At 51.3% G+C, this 18,943-nt stretch overlaps 7 protein-coding genes across 7 annotated transcripts; 4 read left to right on the top strand and 3 right to left on the bottom strand.

The window, feature by feature from the left end:
- Positions 1–1,438: 1,438 nt before the first annotated feature.
- On the top strand, positions 1,439–3,415 carry BKA67DRAFT_654677 (SART-1 protein; the record flags this gene model as incomplete). Its single annotated transcript, XM_046106599.1, has 1 exon — positions 1,439–3,415. One exon carries the CDS (start codon positions 1,439–1,441, stop codon positions 3,413–3,415), a length of 1,977 nt encoding a protein of 658 aa, XP_045960564.1.
- Positions 3,416–4,644: 1,229 nt separating this feature from the next.
- Positions 4,645–6,810, top strand: BKA67DRAFT_512523 (Melibiase-domain-containing protein; the record flags this gene model as incomplete). Its single annotated transcript, XM_046097478.1, has 1 exon — positions 4,645–6,810. A coding segment is annotated over one exon (2,166 nt), but the record flags the coding sequence as incomplete, so codon positions are not given.
- Positions 6,811–7,193: 383 nt separating this feature from the next.
- BKA67DRAFT_551627 (uncharacterized protein) lies at positions 7,194–8,804 on the top strand. The gene has a single exon (XM_046101758.1). The coding sequence runs from the start codon at positions 7,466–7,468 to the stop codon at positions 8,375–8,377; it is 912 nt and encodes a 303-aa protein (XP_045960562.1). The 5' UTR covers positions 7,194–7,465; the 3' UTR covers positions 8,378–8,804.
- A 289-nt stretch (positions 8,805–9,093) lies between these two features.
- Positions 9,094–10,346, bottom strand: BKA67DRAFT_152437 (uncharacterized protein). Its single transcript, XM_046095115.1, has one exon. The coding sequence runs from the start codon at positions 10,230–10,232 to the stop codon at positions 9,246–9,248; it is 987 nt and encodes a 328-aa protein (XP_045960561.1). The 5' UTR covers positions 10,233–10,346; the 3' UTR covers positions 9,094–9,245.
- A 2,113-nt stretch (positions 10,347–12,459) lies between these two features.
- Positions 12,460–15,250, bottom strand: BKA67DRAFT_512212 (uncharacterized protein; the record flags this gene model as incomplete). Its single annotated transcript, XM_046097458.1, has 3 exons — positions 12,460–13,276; positions 13,410–14,370; positions 14,491–15,250. 3 exons carry the CDS (start codon positions 15,248–15,250, stop codon positions 12,460–12,462), a joined length of 2,538 nt encoding a protein of 845 aa, XP_045960560.1.
- Positions 15,251–16,294: 1,044 nt separating this feature from the next.
- BKA67DRAFT_654671 (ornithine carbamoyltransferase) lies at positions 16,295–17,415 on the top strand (the record flags this gene model as incomplete). Its single annotated transcript, XM_046106598.1, has 2 exons — positions 16,295–17,315; positions 17,372–17,415. The coding sequence occupies 2 exons, from the start codon at positions 16,295–16,297 to the stop codon at positions 17,413–17,415; spliced, it is 1,065 nt and encodes a 354-aa protein (XP_045960559.1).
- A 109-nt stretch (positions 17,416–17,524) lies between these two features.
- On the bottom strand, positions 17,525–18,803 carry BKA67DRAFT_687783 (acetolactate synthase). The gene is made up of 2 exons (XM_046109057.1): positions 17,885–18,803; positions 17,525–17,831 (listed from the first exon to the last, which is right to left on the bottom strand). The coding sequence occupies exons 1-2, from the start codon at positions 18,661–18,663 to the stop codon at positions 17,651–17,653; spliced, it is 960 nt and encodes a 319-aa protein (XP_045960558.1). The 5' UTR covers positions 18,664–18,803; the 3' UTR covers positions 17,525–17,650.
- Positions 18,804–18,943: the final 140 nt, after the last annotated feature.

Here is an 18,943-nt window from a genome sequence, read left to right as displayed (position 1 = left end):
ATAGACCGAGCCCAATCATGCAGACGATCGTCATTTCAATCAAACGATGATTCTCCAGGGTTTGGAAAAGTCTGAAGACAGATCCCAAGAGCAATTGACCGAGTCTAGCGACTGCTTGGCGCACGTTGTGTCCAGGTTTCAACACGTGCTGCTGGTGTGTGAGTTGCTGTCAAGGTACGGATATTCAAGGCGCATCGCATAATGGCATCTCTGATTACGTGGGGCTACTTTGAACTTGAGGTAAAAATCTGACATGTGACTCTCGCTATGTGTACGTACCAGCGGGTGAAGCTAGCATAGAGGTGGAATGTTCTCTTGCTGATGGTAAAAGTCTGCGAAGAAGCCGAGTAATTGAATCTCCAATATCGCACTTCATCATGAACCGAAATCCGAGGACAGCACGAGCGCAGTCGACATGCGCTTCCGGAGGCGCGGCGACTAGGTTGCATCCTCGGACGGACAACGGGGTGCCTCGGTCCTTCTGTGTTCAAGTTCTTGGGTGGCTGTTCTCATCCATTCACGATGCCACAAATGCCCACATTCCAAGCTGCGAAAGGTGCGAAAATCCACCAGTAATGACAGAGATGGAGGAAAAACTAGCACACACTATCTTCTCATCGAATGCTCTGGTCGTGGCAACCAAAGGTCATCCAAGAATTTGACCCTCAAACCAACATTCAGGAATTGAGCTGCAATATATTGACCGAGACGAGAGCCGCATTCATGTTGCGTGGACTAAATCTGAACTAAACCTGCAGCTGAATGCAACACTGACAGGGAAAATCTGGTACTTGGGTATGTAGGCTGGTTATGGTTTTTCTGAGCCTCAAAGATCAATGATCTCGGCAGACAGAGGTGGAATATAACGCCTGCGGCCTGGCCACGCATTCTCAAAGCTTTTTAGGGCCGAAAATGAATGGTTATCAGACAACTTCTTCTGGGATGCTGTGAATAGGATGAACGCCATGAAAAGAGTGACGGTTCCATAGGTTATTCAGCTGCCGTGGTCATCAACTCTGAACTCGCGTGAGCAAGCAGAGGACGACCAGGCACAGCTCCTGGTAGGTGTGAAGAGGAAAGAAAAGAAGGAAGCCAAAAATTTGACGAGCAAATCTTTTGGGTGTAGAAGGCAGTGGGGCATTGCTGACTAAGGTCCCGCTTTACCGCTGAGATTTCTGAGGCTGGCGAATGACGTGTTAGTTCATACACCGGAGATCTGTGCTTAGTTAGGCCGCCAGCTGCCAAACTTGTGCAAGTAGTCAAACAGGACAAATCAATCGGTCGGACTCATTCCTTATCGGCAACTGATTGCGATTTGAGCTGGTCGCGTCTGTCTCGCCGTCGTTATCACCACGACGACAGCCCTTCGCACACATAGCATCGCATCGATTTACATCTCATCGTATCGAGTCCAGCCTGCGCGCTGTAATTTATCGACATGGACGCGGCAACTATCAAAGAAATAAACAAGACCCGTATTGCGGCGGGCATGCAGCCTTTGCCTGTACCAGGTGAAAGCGGTCCGCAATTCAAGGAGAAGACAGCCTCGGACGACGATGGCGAAGAGCCAGCCAGCACTCTTGATACACGAGAGGCAGCCGCCGAAGACAACTACAGGAAAGTCAGAGACGCCGAAGAGGCTAAAAGACGACGAGATGAGAAGAATGCGGCAATCAGAAAGGCCAGGGACGCTGCAAAACGCCTCGAGCTCCTCCAGGGTAAAGGTCTGGGCGACGCTGACAACGGAGACGATCTTGACGCCAAGGCATGGTTACTGAGCCAAAAGAAGCGACAAAAACAAATAGACAAGGCCCGCAAATACGAAGCGGAACAAGCTGCTGCTGAGGCCGAAGAGGCTGCTAAGCGCGAGTACACGTCCAAGGACCTTGCTGGGGTCAAGGTTACGCACGAGATCTCAGCGTTCGAGGACGGCGACGAGCAAATTCTCACCTTGAAGGATTCCAACATCATTGGCGATGACGACGAAGGTGACGAACTCGAGAACTTGGATCTGCGTGACCGCGAAAAACTACAAGAAAAGCTTGAGCTCAAGAAGAAGAAACCAGTCTACGACCCTCACGCTATCAACGAAGATGGAGAAAGCAGCATTTTGGCACACTATGATGACGAGATCAACGGCAAGAAGACTAAGAAGTTCGTCCTCGGTGAACAAAGCACAGGAAGACATACTCAGCTCGATAATCTAGCTGGAGGGCCACAAAATCGCAAACTAGAGAAAATCAGCCTCGACTTGTTTAAAGACGAGCAGCCTTCTTCCGATTACCTCGATATTTCCGAGATCAAGGTCAAAAAGCCAAAGAAGAAAAAGTCCAAGTCAACCAGGCAACGCCAGGCTGACGATGATGATATACTGCTACCTGACACAACTTTACAGGACGAGTCTATGGAGGTTGACTCTGGCGCTGAGTTCATCAGCAGGAAACGTAAGACTGAAGATACATCTTTCGCGGATGATGAGGACCTCCAAGCAACTCTAGCTATCCAGAGGCGAGACGCTCTCAAGAAGCGGAAACGGACACGCCCTGAGGACATTGCTCGTCAATTCAAGGAGGAATCGAAGGCGTCAGAGTCTGAAGCCGGTACATCAGACGCTCCCGACGGTGGCCTGGTAATTGACGAGATTTCTGAATTTGTTTCAGGTCTCAAGAAGGAAGACCTGGAAGACCGCAAGCCTCGCACCTCGAAGACGCCCAATCGAGAAGTTACCACTGCCATGGAGGATGGTTCTGATTCTGATGAGCACATGAAAGACGTGGATGAAGTTGACCACGAAGCGCGCCATCGCGAAACCTCAACTCCAGCTGAAATTGGCACTACGGGCGTAGAAGAGGAGAAGGCAATTGGAGTAGGCGTTGGAGCCGCATTGCAGCTACTACGTGAACGCAAGGTTCTTAAAGATACCGGTGCCGATGAGCTAAACGAAAGTTTCCGTCGCCAACAGAACTTCCTGGCTGAAAAGCGAAAACGAGAGGCTGCCGTCGATCAGCAGGCTCGTGATGCGCGAGAGCGTGATCGTACTAGCGGTAAGCTTGACAGGATGTCGGCGCGCGAAAGAGAAGATTGGCAGCGCCGACAGAACGAAATGCGCGATCAACAGACGTCTCGGCAAATGGCGGATCTTTTCAACCGGGACTACAAGCCAAACGTCCAGCTCAAATACACGGATGAACACGGTCGGTCGCTTGACCAGAAGGGCGCGTTCCGTCAACTTTCACATCAATTCCACGGCAAGGGCAGCTCGAAGGGCAAGCTGGACAAACAGCTGAAGAAGATCGAGGACGAGAAACGTCGCGAATCCCAGAGCATATTGGACTCCAGTCAAAACGCCAATATGAGTTCGGCAACCGCTCAGCAAACGAAGAAGCGAAGGGAGGCCGGTGTTCGTTTGGCCTAGAGAAGGTTGTGTAAAGGTGCATATCCCGCTGTTCACATTACTTAGAATGAATTTACTGATGCTGACACAAGTTGTGAAGTACTCCTTACTGCGTGTTCCGACCGATTTGATACTCCCCACACTTCCGATTATCCAGAGGCTCGAAGTGAAGTATGAAGTCATACTTTGAGATCTTCTGTTTGTATATCCACTCCCGCCGGCATGGAGCCTAGCACTCTTTATGCCCTGGACCTGAGCGAGCTATAGATGCTTCCATTCAGTGCTCATGGCTATTGCAACCCCGCGTGAGCATCATTGAGTTGAATTGTCGCGTCTCGTAACCTTTCGTAATGACTTATAAACTTCAGTTTGACCTGCGGCATTGCCAAAGCTTATAACCATTCAAGCTAAGACAACCATTTGCCCACCGTCCCCACGACCCTCAAGGTAATTTACTCAAACTAGTCTTGCAATGTCAGTGGCTGAGTGGTAAAGATGGAAATTGCGGTTATTGACTCATCAGCCACCGAAACCTGCATAGAAGACTCGTCGGCTGTTCCGGGCCACACTGTAACGTATATTTTCTAATATGCTTTCGCTGAACCATGCACCCATGGATTCTTTGGTAGCGTAACCGAGCAGGTCTTCACAGCAAATTCTGCGCCCTTTTCTGCAGGCTGCTTATATTATCCATCAAGGATAGAAAGCTCGGTGCGGAAAACTGTAGGAAAACTGGTGGGGCGTTCCTGTTTGTCTGCAGCTCCCCACTGCCCAGGTGGTGATCAGCGGGAATAGTGATCACACTACTGTAGGGGAGCCATCATTTCGCTGAAATCTTCTGTCTTTCCCCCCCGCGAACATGTACGGGAACGCTCGGCAGTGTATTTAGACCTTGCACTAAGAGGTTGGGGTTCTTTGGGGTCGCTTGGCATTACAACCTGCGGGGTACGCTAGAAGGACATGGGCCTTGAGTGTGGAAGATATAAACTTGCTCTGCAAGCCTGATCAAGGTGAGGAGGGGAGAAAAGAGGGTAGGTTTGATCTCAACATAGGATCAAGAAGCGGTTGTATGAACATGGCCGCCATCTTTGCTACGGCGACTCTCTTGTCGCTGTGTTTCAACACTGTGCTGGGTCGAGTGGTAGACAGAGACGAGAGTGGGAATAGCCAATGTAAGTATTGAAGTCCTTTTACATTCTTTGCTCCTGAAACTCAACTAATGTGCTCTAACAGGGATATCTGTTGGCGACGGACCTTCCTTTGCACTTTCCTCAGGCAACATTTCATATCAATTTCATGTTGATCCATTAACCTTGGATCTCATTCATGATCATTGGGGTGCATATGCTGCTGAGACTGTTCCCGACTTTAACGGTGCAACAAATGGCTGGGGTGGTCCTTACACATATCGTCGAAGAGAATTCCCGGACCTAGGTCGCGGCGATTTCCGTGTCCCTGCTATACACATTGAACATGCTGATGGGAGCACCGTGTCCGCCTTCTCTTATACCGGATACGACATCGTTTCTGGAAAACCATCGCTGCCCGGGCTTCCGGCGACCTTCGGTGATGATGGCGATGTTTCCACGCTCACAGTCCACTTGTACGACGACTATTCTGCCATTGCTGCAGACCTGCACTACTCTATCTTTCCTCAATATGGAGCAATTGCGCGAAGCTTTCAAGTGACAAACAAGGGAAATCAGTCTGTAAGGATCTTACGCGCCAGTAGCTGGAGCGTTGACATGCCAAACGAGGAGCTCGAGATGATTGATCTTCAAGGCGACTGGGCCTGGGAAAACCATATCAATCGGCGGCCTGTCGTATATGGCGAGCAGGGATTCCGTTCCTCAGCTGGGTATTCCTCTCATTTTCACAACCCGTTCTTCGCTCTGGCCCCACCTACCACCACCGAATCATTAGGCCCGGCAACTGGCTATTCTCTCATCTACACTGGCTCCTTCTCAGCTGATGTGGAGCGTTGGTCTACGGGCTGGGTCAGAGTCCTGATGGGTCTCAATCCATTGCATCTCTCATGGCCACTTGGCCCCGGAGAGACATTCACTTCCCCTGAGGTCGTTTCCGTATACTCTGAGCAGGGACTGGGTGGCATGTCACGCTCGTTTCATTCATTGTATAAAAACCACTTGTCGCGGTCCAATCTCACCTTCGAAACCCGACCACCATTGCTCAATTCTTGGGAAGGCCTAGGCTTCAACATCAACGACTCCGCTGTGGTCAAGCTTGCTACGGAGGCTGCCGGACTTGGCTGCACTCTTCTTGTTATGGACGATGGCTGGTTCGGTACGGATTATCCACGGAACAACGACAGCCTGGGTCTTGGTGACTGGACGCCAAACCCTGCGAAATTCCCCGATGGTTTAGGTCCATTCGTTGATGACGTGGTCAACATCACTGTGGACTCAACATCATCAGATGGAACAAGCCAGTCCACCAAGATGAAATTTGGAATTTGGGTTGAACCTGAAATGGTCAATCCGGATTCTGACCTCTACCTTGAGCACCCGGACTGGGTCATGTCAGCCGATGGCCGCAACCGAACACTCGTTCGGAATCAGTTGGTCTTGAATGTAGGTTTGCCCGAGGTTCAAGATTATATAATCAGTGTGGTGGAGAAAGTCCTCGACTCTGCGCCCATATCCTATGTAAAGTGGGATAACAACCGCGGCATGCACGAAATGCCGTCCCCCTCAGCTGATCACGCTTATATACTCGGTCTCTACCGCGTGATCGACAATCTTACCACGGCACACCCAGAGATCTTGTGGGAAGGATGCGCTTCAGGTGGCGGACGTTTCGACCCTGGTCTATACCATTACTGGCCGCAGTCGTGGACCAGTGATGACACTGATGGTCTCGAACGTCTCTATATCCAGTTCGGTACCTCGTATCCATACCCGCCTTCCGCCATGGGTTGCCATGTCAGCAATGTGCCAAATGGACAGACTGGCCGCACAACACCATTTGAGTTCCGCGCTGCCGTGGCCTCGATGTGTGGATCTTTCGGGTTTGAGCTCAACCCAGTCGAGCTCAGTGCGGAAGAGACCGAAGCCATACCGGGCATCATTGAACGACAGCAGAAAATCAACCCTATCGTGATCAATGGTGACTTCTACCGACTAGCACTCCCAGATCTGTCGAACTGGCCTGCAGCCATGTTCGCATATCCGGATGCCAGCTCAGCAGTCCTCTTTTCATTCCAGATCCGCTCGGGGCTGAAACCTCTTCCTGGCCCGCTGAAGTTGAAGGGTTTGGACCCTACGGCCAAGTACACGGTGGGTAATGGAACGACGAGCGAGACATGGTCTGGGTCGACGCTTATGAATCACGGTCTGAGTCTCAGCTGGGAACGTGCCGATTATGACTCCATCATCTTGTTCATTGATAAGCAGTGAAATTGAAACTTTTTATTATTATTTTATTCCGAGAAGTCTCAAAGATGCAGGTAAAGAATTGAGGTCATTTCAGAGTAGTATTTAATACGACGTTTACCGCTATGTCGTGACTTGGCACACCTCTGTAGATGATTCCTGAGCCATCACGTTGGAACCGCTAATCGAATATCTGTTTAATTGCAATGATACTGAAAGCTTGTGCAAGATGTTGTTATGCATGTGTAGTTCTGTCCGTCTTTGAGCAAACCCAGTTCGCTGGGTTAGAGGGTCACTACCATGAGACGGGCACCCAGTGAGGGGCTGAGTGCCGAGAAGTGGGGCCTGTCTGGTAGCTCAACACGGCACCAGCGGCAGTGAATCTTGTTTTGTAAATAAAACTGATTGATCAATGGATAAGTCCAAACTGGAACATCTAAATCACCTATTTGTGACTCACTAAACCCATTGTGCGTTTGTGGACTGTTATAGAATATGGTTTCAAGGTCCCCGTAGCAAAATCAGCCCAGCAGTCAGCCACGCCCTGAAAACCCGCAGCGTTGCTCTCAAGTCATTTAACACTCGACCGAGGAAGTGACCAGACCTTGAATATTTAATCCCCTTCGTGGAAGCAGTTTTATTTATAGGCTGTACTCAATATCTCGCAGGCTAGTTCATCATGGGTCAACCAGAGGAGGCACATTCCTCCCAACCACAACCCCACGACGATCCTCCTCCGCCTTACGCAGATGACGGTGCGACGCCACCCCTGCCACCCAGGGACACCAAAAACAACCCATTCTATGAAAGGGCATCGCCTACTTCGCCGTCAAGGCCCTCGAGCTCGAGGTCAAAACAGCCATTGCCAACCCCAGTCAGGCCAACCGGTCGTTTTCCAAACCTGCTTGGCATGTACTACCAAAAAGCCATCCGCACACCAACCTTCAACTTGGGCGAGTCCGAGGACCAGCCCTTGTTGTCCGTGACCTTTCACCAGAGCGCCACCTACTCGGGCCAGCCCTACCTCATCCTCCACTCAAGCGCGGACCCAGGCTCGCCACCCTTGGCGATAGCAGAGAAGGCCGGCCGGCTCGGCCAGCGCGCCGAGATCACCCTGCCGGGACTAGAGGGCTCGGAAGGCGTGTCCACGGAGGAGATGGGCGCCCACATAAGCATCACCTCCGTCTCGTACGCATTCACCATCGAGACCGGGGACGGCCAGCGGGAGAAGTTCGAGTGGCGCTCCTCCAAGGGCAGCGAGGTCAAGAGCTTGAGCTCTGACAAGCACCCCGCGGGTCGAAAACTTGTACGCATCAGCGTCGAGGCGGGCGTGGGCGGCACGCGTGCGGTGCGGGACGAAGGTGCTACCAGCGATGGGCGTGAGATCGTTGCGGCATGGGCGGACAATGCGAAGTGGAGTGGGAACAAGGCAGGCGTGTTCCAGTTCTTGGGCAGCGGTGCGACGGGAGAGCTGGGAGAAAGGTTCAGTGTTATGGCCTTGGTATCGGCGGTCAGGATATGGGAGATGATCAACGAGAAAAGCTTGCAGAGTGCCGCAACACCTGGGTTAGGGGCGGGAAATAGTGTATAGTCATGGACGCTTACTGAAGGCAGGAGCTGCGCTTATCGTAGTCATGACTCTTAAGGTACGCGCCAGTGATATCGCGTAATGAATTTTTGACCTTGCCATTTTACAATGACTTCACGTCAGCTTACAGTCCATATATTAGAAGAGTTTGCCTTTTGCGTTGATGTCACTGGAGTACACGAAATCTACAGGCAATCAAGTGTACGCAGAGAGGAAGCTATTAGTACTCCGCTAGTTGTTATCATGGTGATTTTGTTTGGACACAGGTGGCAAAATATGAAGACAGGCATCTCGTAATAGCAAGTTCAAAGATATCTTTGATAAGGATGCCCCAACCATTGTATTCATATGAGAGCGACCAAGAGAAGAAGAAGGAAAACGAAGAGAAGAGAAGAGAAGAAATGAAATGATGGGGGAAAAGAATCCCAAAAAGGTAGGTTAAGTAGTTACCTGAATCGATCCTAGGACCCAGAACCTCCCTTTAGGGAATCGAAGCCCACCAGGTGTTAAAGCCGGAGCCATCCACCACTGAACCAACCAGGACATTGCTGGGTACCTCTCAGTCTTCCCCCGGGAGATGGTTGTAATTTGTTTACCTTTTGGGCATTATGAAGCATGTTCCATTGAATGAATCCATTGAATAATCCCGAGGTTTCCCCCACGCGTCTCACTGCATCTTCATCGCTGCAAGCTCTAGCAATTGGTTCAGCTTTGCAACACACAGTTTCAGATATCTACTCCGTGAGGACATGTTTGATTGATTTTCTAGTTTTGCTGCACAACTGTCGACTCACAATAGCCCATGAACCCATGCCGATCAACTTGCTTGTCTTTCTTTCACTTACCGTCTACAACGCTCAACCCATCCCAGCTACTCGACCTCCCTGGCCACGAGCCTCGTCACTGGACGGGAAGACCACCCGGGTAGCTCGTGGTCGATAGCACCACATAGATAAATCATGGTCTCGTCAACCCGACCTTTCTCCTCGCCCTTCCACCTCTCCTGCACATGCTCCCTGATGGCCGGCATCGCACCAGGAAGGTAGTCCGCAAGAATATTGTCGATCGCGCCAGAGAGATAAGCCATCTCGAGCTTAGCACTACCATGTCCAGACCTACAATGATCACCGCCGCTGCCATTATTCCGGCCTATCAGACGCTTCATCTCCGGGTCCACGGATCCGGTCTTCGCCACGGCAACGTCGCTCTGCTTCACGATGTTGCGAAGCGGCGAGCGAGCGTTCCTTGCCCGAGGTGACAGGGGAAGGCTGGGCAGGGGCTTACCTGTGTCGGCCTTTTTGCTCTTCTCGAACCTGTTGGCGCGGCGATCGAGGAATATGTCCTCATCATCGCAGCAGCTCGCGTTCAGACGCTCGGCGCTGAGACGCCCGCGGGGCCTGCGAGGTGCGGGAGGACACTCGGGAACGGAAAGCAGGGGCGACAAGCGCGGCGGCGTCGTAGTAAGTTGTTTGGCATGGGAGGAAGAGGACCGGGGAAACCCGTTTCTGTACACAGCCAGCCGCTCGCGCAAGGAAACGCGGCCGTCGCCGGTGAAGGACGTCCGGTGGGGTCGCGGAGTCGGGGCCGGGCACGAGGTGGAAATTGGAGTTCCCGGGCGCGCTGCGGTTCCCAGCGCTTCGTACTGAGCTCGCAGCGTGGTGACGTGCTCGTTGTTTCTCCGGGCCAGGCGGGATTTGTTGTTGAAGCTTTGAGAAGACATGGTTAAAACCTGCGCAGAGAAACTGATATATGGGCGAGATCTTGATTTAGAGCGAAGGGGAGATGAGGAACTGTTATTTCTATGATATGATATCAGTTCCAATGCCAGGCGGACTTGGTGGCCATATTTATCTCTCATGTCACCTTTTTCTGAATGACAAAGGCGTTGTTGCCCACTTGTGCCATCCTTGTGACAGCATAATGGCTTTCATGGACTAGGGCAATCAATGCTTTTTACTTGCTTTGTTCAATCCTGGCTGTCTGTATTCGTCCGGTCGTGGCATGCCATTGACATCCATCGGAGAAATAAATTCATAGTCTGACTTGACAATAGCGACAAACTGCTCGCTCCAGTCCCTTGATGGTATTATATTTCTACCTTAGGATCCGGGCACAAAGGCTCTGAAACGTAAGTATTTCCTGGCTTGGGTTCTAGGTGGCTGAGGAGTCCTATTGCTGTGTTGAAAACATGGCGAAATTTCCTTATGCGTTTAACCTGCCAGTAGATGGAGCCGCCAGGCATCGGCCCAACGAAGTTTCGAAGGATTGTAAAAATCTGATATATCGCCATTATGGAGCTCTTGGGATTGGACCGATAATGTAGATTTGCAAACAAGCGCTGAGCGATCAGTGATACTGTTGCGAAAACGCATTTCTATAGGATCCGAAAAGCTGAGCAGGCTTCGAGCTCAGTTTTCTACAACCCGAATTATTTCGAACATGTAACAAAGTAGCAAGCGTGTTTCCTTTCCTGGTGGAGCGCGACAACGTGACAGGCCTGTCGCTTTACAACCGCTTATATCATGAACAGTTTATAGCCAAAATGCGTAATGCTCAACGCAAAGTCTATAAACGTGTTCAAATCCTGCAACAGACCATCTCGATGGGACAGAGTGGGAAAATATGCAACCTGGGATGTAACGATGAAATTGAGCGGTTCTGTGGTGCGTTTTTCAATGCGGATAGATACCCAACTCGGTCGTTTTCATTAGATAAACTTCAAACCCCAATCACGGACCGAGTTCGAGGAAGCGGTGGGTAGTCAATGTATCAATATTGACAAGCATTATGCTGCTTTGTCGTTGGCTGAGTCGAAGCGCCGAACAACGAAGCCACACCTTTCCGGATCGAACGATGTACTCGCGATAGCATGGATGTCGATCTGTGAATTTTGCGAGTGGACTTTAGCGCAAGCCGATCGACCATAGATTGCATTCTGGCCCTTAAGAGCCGGACAGATACGGGGCAGGTCAGTCTTGCCGATATTGTAGACTATAGAGCTATCGTAGACTACAGCCACACCCGCGCGGACCTGTCTCTTGAAGGGCGCGTTCGATATTGAATCGCGATCCAGTAGAGACCGAAATCGCCATGTCTGTAAGGCGGGACCGCCGCTCAGGGGCTTTACCATGCGAAGTCCCATAGAGGGCTCCTTTCAGTCGATGACCTCCATCTTTGGTGGTGTCCTCCTTCGTCCAGAATTCTCTCCGTATATAAGCATATTCGCATACGTCTTGCTCGTCTCGCGGTGTCGCGTTGCGATGTAGTAGGTCATGGAAATAATGAAAACCAACACCAGCATCCACAGAACGATGAGCTGTCTTGAGCGCCGCACCCGGGGTCCATAGGGAGAGACGATGTTCCAGCTTCGCGCCATTGTCTCAGAAGTTCTCCAGAAGTTTCGATGTGGATGTGGTACCGTGCCAAACTATTCGAGGCGTCAAAAAGTTGAGGTGTGCTGAAAGGCTAAAGTAATTAAAGAATGACGCGTTATGGCTTGCAATGTTGCGCTCCGAAGGAAGTTCTTGGCTATGGAGAGCTTAAAAGCGGTATTTTGGGGCAGAACTACCTAACCTAGGGGTCGCTCCGGCGAGTAGCTGTGTAACCCAACCTAACCTTAGTTAATTGGATATGTCGTGGTCAGCCGCAGCCTCGGAGAGCGGGAGTCAGAGCGGGTCGCTGGGGTCGCTGCCATGCAAGAGAGTGGGCCGGTAACCGGTACATACTATATTGCATCACCTTATTAGTGGCTGATTGTTCATTGTATAACGAACTTGACTCTCGACTTGCACGAGACTGACAGCAATGATGCCACTGAAGTGGCCAGGAATTGCGGTCTGGCAGTGTTGGAACAGAACCCACGTTTAAATAGGATTCGTACGACTTGCGCAACTTACGCGACACACCATATCACTGTCCGGGACATTAGGGGGAAAACGTTCGACGTATGGAATGTATGATTCTTATTGATTTATATGTGTTTCGAGGTTATTTGCAGCAAGCCGTAAAAGTTTCCGCTCAAGAAATGTACTACTGCATCTATGCCAGTACCCAACCTGAACGCCTATCTAAACCGTGACTAATGCCTAAATCTGTACGTGAGCCCCAATGCCTCTACCTTCGTACCAGAATGTATCCTTCCAATTACCTAATCGCACGTCGACGACCGCATGTGCGTCAAGTTTCAGAGTGCCACCGAGGGCTTTCTTGACCGCGTCGTACCCGACGGATCCAACCGACCACTCCACAGGCAACTTGGGCGTGGTAGATTTTCCAGGTGGTGCTTGAAAGGGGTAGTCGTATATTATTTTGCCCATTGGTTCTGTATGATTGTATACGGCCGTCGCATTGACAAAGTCCACGTACATCGTGTTGTAATGCAATGGAGAGACGAGCGTGAACGTCGCCGTCGATGAGAAGAGGTGGAAAGTTGCGTCTCTAATAAAATGAGATTTTTCCTCGGGACTGTCACCCGGAAGATCGAGTTTCGGTGCAGGCATTGTGATGTTGAACCGAGACAAAGCGTCGCAAAGAACGTCTGCGCCCGGAATGCTGTTCCGATGAGGTTTGGCGGTTATTGTGACGTTGTAGCCAGAAAGATATTGAGAGATAAGGTCTCTTCCGATTTGGCGTCCTTCGTTTCCACCCATGCTCGGCTCCCATCTTGCAGTCACCAACAAATCAGGATTCACTCCCTTCACCATGTCCATATTCTCAACCGTTGCATGACCAAGAATACTGCCATTTTTTACCACATGTATATTCATGTAGGGCACATGCGCCGTGTATGGCGTGGGATTCGTGATATTCACGAAAGCCTGAAGAGTTATGGACGTCGGGCTTGTGTCGATGATTTTGAGCGACCTAACCTTGGGCGTCAATCCTTGGAGTAACCCTTTCCCACTGGATATTGCTACGAGCTGGTCAGCAGACGATCAATTATACTTAGCAGCAACGGGATGTCAATGTCAATGCAGCCCATCCTGAAAGACTGGCTGCTAGAAAGAGGGACTAACAATATCAAGACGGCTAATACGGACGTTTAACTGGAATCTTCCCCTCGGCCGGAACATCCTTAAGAACCATTTGCCCCAAAGCTGTCTCGACCTTTACATCAACTAAGGCCTTGATGTCCAACTGTATTGGCTTGCCACCGAACATGAGCTTCTGAACGACATCGCTAAACACATCGCTGTCGGTGATGTTCAATGGGGCATCGTTGATCCGAGACTCTATCTTTAACGTTGCCTCGTCTCCTTTCTTAGCGTCGATCTTGGTCGAGTTGGCTTTTTGCCATTTCTTCAAGTTTAATTCCCCAAGCTTGTTCGAGTTGTAGAACACATCAGCGAATGCACGGACCTTGGTGACATCGATTCCGAAGTTCATTTCAGCTGGTAGACCAGCGATAACAAGAACATTTCCAGAGATTTTGGGATTGGCGTTAGGATCGCCTTCGTCAGCGAAAGGGTCTGGTAAGGTGAAATGAACGTCTGTCAATGAAAAGTTGCGGAGCAGTCCATCCAGTGACCTTCCAGGAAATGGAACGGGCAGGGTAACACTAGACAAGATGTCCGCAATCCAACGTGGGGTGCTACCATCAGGACGGCTGCTTCCGCGGACGTACAATGTCGCAGGCTCGCCGTGCATGTAATCTTTGAGTAACAGGTCCAGTGGGGATGAGTTTGAGTTCGGGCAAGCGCGCGTCAGCGAATCTGGGAGCTCTCGGACTAAGCCGTGAGCATTCACCTCGACATCAGTACGAGGTTTCATATGAATTTCGCTGGTAACTGCGTCCGCAACCACGATAGACTGATCCTCCTCGCAACCGGGTACAAGAATCTCGAACGCAAGTTCGGGTACGTTGAGCTCTACCGGATACTCATTGTATGCACTTAGTGATACATCAGCAATCATAGACTTCTTGCCTCCTGGCGCTGGGACATCTTTGACATTGAGTCGTGTGATATTGTAAGCGGGCATGGTGGGAATTTTATTGGCTGCACAACAATCAGTAAAAGTAAGATCAAGCGGGAACCACAAATAGTCATGTTTGATTGTCTAGAAGAAAGCTTTCTCTCCAAGAAAAAGGGATGCGAACGCGCGATAGAGGGATTGACCTTCAAACACCAGAGATTCCACAACGTTGTGAGTTCCCAACGGAATGATTCCAGACTTCAGAGTCAGGTCAGTCGAGCCTTTTAGGCGCAATTTGTCCAGGCGACCATCGAGCCACTCATTCGCAATTGTTCGAATGCCCTCCACGTCCCCCGGCGAAACCTCTGTCACGAAGTCGAAGGCAGTAGTATGGCCTTCTCGCAAGTTGATTGTCAATGGGGGGATGACGGCTGTTCCGAGGAGGATGTTGCCATAGTCGGGCAGGGACACTGCAACCTTGGTCTCCTCGGTCCCTAATGTGTTGGCAACCCATGTTGCCGCCTTGCCAATCCTCCTCACATGATGGTTCTCGACGCGCGATCCATCAAGTCGGAAATTGGCTTGTATCCTCGCCTTGACGCCATCAGTGGTGATCGAGTCGAGCGACAGATTCGTAGGCTCGAGGACGGCGGCTTGTTTGGCATATTCCTGAACTGCATCGGGCACGATGAACATCAGCGCTATGATTGCCAGCACCAGAATGCCTAGGATGCCCATGGCAATGTAGGACGGCCATCTTCGCGACTTGGCGGCGGCATGTGTCGACGCCGTTTCACTGCGGTGCGATATGATAGACGTGGCGTCGGCTGGCTCGTCAAATTCTCCATCGTATCTTGGTGTATCGGCTGTACTGGAAAGTAAGGGCGTAGTTTCGCCAGACTGGTTAGCAGTGTCCCTGTTCTTCGACGCCGACAGCAGAGGCGACCGCTCGTCCTCCGACATGGCGTATGAGTTGAATGTGATGCGACACCTAATCGCTCAAATGCTTGTATCGGGATAGACAGGAAACAGGCACTACCCTAGCATCTCATTCACATAAAAAAAAGTCGAGGCAAGAGATTGATGTGGATGGTGCACGTCGTTGTTCTTGCGTGGTGAATGGAATGAGAGCGAGACCTGGGAGCCTGCAAGCAACGATCGTCGTCATCAAACGTCAGCTATGGCGATGAACTGGCAGGTGAGTTAAGACGGCGCAGGGCAGGGCGCAGGGGCAATGGCGACGGTCCACCACTAAGGTTAGAGAGCCAACGGAGCAACGGAGCAAGAGCAAAGGGCGGGGCAGCGATGAGACGATCTGCATACCTACGGATTGGATCACGGTAGCCTTGATTCCTCCTCGGTAGACGTGAGGTTAGTGTAATCCGGGGAAGTTATGCAACCTTTGAATTATGCAGGCACGGCTGTTGTCAGATTTCACAAGGTACGGTCACACTTCTGTAACCTATGGCCAGCGACTGCGTCACAATCGACACAGTTGTTCTGTAATAGGTCTATGAGGTCTGCGTTTGTATGTCAACCAGTCGCTTGTTATTAGTAACGACATCCATGGTTTGATATCGTACTGAATTGACATCACCGCATCAACTCATTCGCATAAAGTCGATGCCTGGGTGACAGCTGCTAGTGCCGACCTCGGAGCTCTGCCAGCTGCAATCTCGTTCTTTCCCTCCCAACAAGCACGGTTATCAGATGAGTCGTTGACAACAGACTCAACCGTGTTGATAGTGGATCGTATTATTGACTCACGACAGTTGGCCACCAGTTATAAATTCAATTGGGCGCTACTGAACGTTGCAGCTAACTGTTCATTCGTGTATGTCTTATTTACACATTTCCGTCTTGAATTTGTTGGTAATCGCTGATCGCTCATAGGTTGGTTTCTCCCCCGTCACTTATACAGCGGTCAGGAACCCGGAACAGCCATCCAGTGCGATTTCAACGTGAACGGGTGTGGACCTGAACTTTTGAAGAACCAATTGAGCCAACATGAGGCCCTCAACTCTCCGACTCGCACGAGGTGTGTTCGGAAACATCCAGACCAGGTGTTTCTCACAGACTTCGCCATGGAACTCTAGGCATCTCATGTCCATTGCGGACCTGAGCCGTGACGAATTCGCCCAGCTCGTCCGCAACGCCGCCAAGCACAAGAACGCCGTGAAGTCGGGGAATGTCCCCAAGGAGCTCAGCACCAGTCTGACGGGCAAGACGATCGCCATGATGTTCAGCAAGCGCAGCACGCGGACTCGAGTGTCTACCGAGGCTGCGGTAGCTCTGATGGGCGGCCACCCTATGTTCCTAGGCAAGGATGACATCCAGCTCGGCGTCAACGAGTCGCTGTACGATACCTCCAAGGTCATTTCGTCCATGACCTCGTGCATGGTCGCTCGTGTCGGACCGCATTCAGATGTTGCTGGCCTGGCCAAGGACTCGGATGTCCCCGTCATCAACGCCCTGTCAAACGACTACCACCCGCTCCAGACCATCGCGGACTTCCTCACCATCTACGAGAGCGCACCAGGCAGTGCGTCGTCCGGCGACCTCGTCCCGTCCGGCCTCAAGGTTGCTTGGGTCGGCGACTCGAACAACGTGCTTTTCGATCTAGCCATTGCTTGTGTCAAGATGGGCGTAGACATCTCCGTCGCATCGCCCAAGGGCTATGAGATCCCCTCAGACATGCAAGCCCTCATCGAATCTCAAGCCGAAGGCGTCAGGAACCCCGGAAAGCTCACGACGACCACACAGCCTGCTTCGGCCGTCAAGGACGCTGATTACTTGGTCACCGATACTTGGGTCTCCATGGGCCAGGAAGCCGAGTCGAAGAAGCGCCTCAAGGACTTTGAGGGGTTCCAGATCACCAACTCCATGGCCGCCAAGGGCCAGGCCAAGAACGATTGGAAGTTCTTGCACTGTCTACCCCGCCACCCTGAAGAGGTTGCTGATGAAGTGTTCTACTCGGATCGATCGTTGGTCTTCCAAGAGGCCGAGAACCGTTTGTGGGCAGCTGTCGGTACGTATTCCTGCTTCCTCACTTGGTATTGAACATCCTATTAACCTTTTCTATAGCGGCCTTGGAGGCATTTGTTGTAAACAAGGGCAAGATTTTGTAGATATCAAATGTTCGCAACTACTTTCCCTTGTAAGGCGTTCAAAAGGAGATCCAGATCAGACATTGTCATTCTCAAAAAAGCAAGCATAGTACAGTTAGAAGGTGAAATTGCAATAATGTATATCTTAATAAAGATTGCTCGCGATGTATCATCAATAGTTACAACAGTTTTGCCCAGTCCAAATGATGTTCAAACCAGCCAAATAACGCCATTATCCTTGAATTCAACCACAACCTTAACCAGGGGGCAGCTGGCTTGCGTCTACGATCTCGTCGGCATCCTGGAACTGAGCATCCTCGTTGGGGCCATATAATGGAGATCTGGGCAACGCCATGAGACCGGTTCGGGTCGATTCCAAGATACCAAATGGAGCGATGAGCTTCAGGAATGAGTTGATTCTGACGGGCTTAGCGGAGCTATCAAGGAAATTAGTATGTACTCCACGAAATTCAAGGCAAATCAGACTTACATTTCGACAATACAGCTATTAGTGCTAATATCCAAGACCTTACCGCCGAACTGGTGGGCAAAGTAGGTAATAGACTTCAAGTGCTCATGCTTGTGGCGGAGTGCTTGGGAAGCAACCAGCTTGCTCGGGTGGAAGTCCTCGGCAAGATCTGCCAGGCCCGCAGCTTCGGCGCTCTCGCCGGCATCGATCTCACCCTCCTGGGTGATCTCTCGGTGGTGGGTGAGAAGCTCCTCGAAGTACTCGGGTCCCAGGATGTTGATCTTGGCGAGCAGCAGCTCACGTTGCACGAGCGGGGAGTTGGTGTAGTCCAGAACAGCCCAGACGGGCACCAGATCCTCCAGCTGCCGGCGTGCTTGCTCGACAACGCCGTCCTGGCCGGTGAGGACGATGGTCATGCGCGACAGATCCTCCACCTCGGTACTGCACACAACCAAGGAGTCGATGTTGAAGCCGCGAGCGGCGAGAATGCCGGAGACGCGCGACAAGACACCGGGCTCGTTCTGGACCAGGCAGTTGAGGATGTGACGCTTGGGAGGGACGCTCGACGGGACGGGCGTTTCGTACAGGATATTCGATACGGCGGCTTGCGCAGACCACGGCGAGGGCGTGTCGCTGGTGGGCAGGGGAGCCGAGCGGCGACGGTTAGCCTTGTAGGCCATGGCCGAGGTCGAGGAGCTGCTCGAGCTCCATCGTGTGGCCTGGGGTGCGGTTGAGCGAACAGCTCCGGCAACGGCTTTGTAAGAGGCCGTGGCGGGCTTCAAGAAGCTACGGGACGCCATTTTTCTGACCTTCAACGAGAACTCAGAAGCTCCCTGATCAAAAATAGCAATCCGCAAGACTTTCTGTTCAATTGGGGAACTTCAATGGCTGAAATCTCCTGATATCTTGACTCACGGCCTAAAAATTTGGAGAGAGATCCTCGGTGAGGGTGATGAGCTGCGATAGCGGAGAGTGGTTCGGGAGCTTGCCTAATGGGGATTAAACTTGTGCCGGAGCCGGCTCTTAAACCTTAAGAATACACAGGCGCCAATTGGACTATTGTTTCTTATCACTCAGACT

Source organism: Truncatella angustata (genome assembly GCF_020726525.1).
Source record: "Truncatella angustata strain MPI-SDFR-AT-0073 chromosome Unknown BKA67scaffold_2, whole genome shotgun sequence".
In the NCBI taxonomy this organism is placed as follows: domain Eukaryota; kingdom Fungi; phylum Ascomycota; class Sordariomycetes; order Amphisphaeriales; family Sporocadaceae; genus Truncatella; species Truncatella angustata.
This window is presented reverse-complemented; position numbering and strand designations above follow the sequence as displayed.

Excerpts from the sequence above, each read along its gene's own strand:
- BKA67DRAFT_687783 (XM_046109057.1), bottom strand. The coding sequence starts at position 18,663 with ATGGCGTCCCGTAGCTTCTTGAAGCCCGCCACGGCCTCTTACAAAGCC. Across the intron at positions 17,832-17,884 it reads AATAGCTGTATTGTCGAAAT|CTCCGCTAAGCCCGTCAGAA; the intron begins GTAAGTCTGATT and ends TTTCCTTGATAG.
- BKA67DRAFT_551627 (XM_046101758.1), top strand. The coding sequence starts at position 7,466 with ATGGGTCAACCAGAGGAGGCACATTCCTCCCAACCACAACCCCACGAC.
- BKA67DRAFT_152437 (XM_046095115.1), bottom strand. The coding sequence starts at position 10,232 with ATGAGAGATAAATATGGCCACCAAGTCCGCCTGGCATTGGAACTGATA.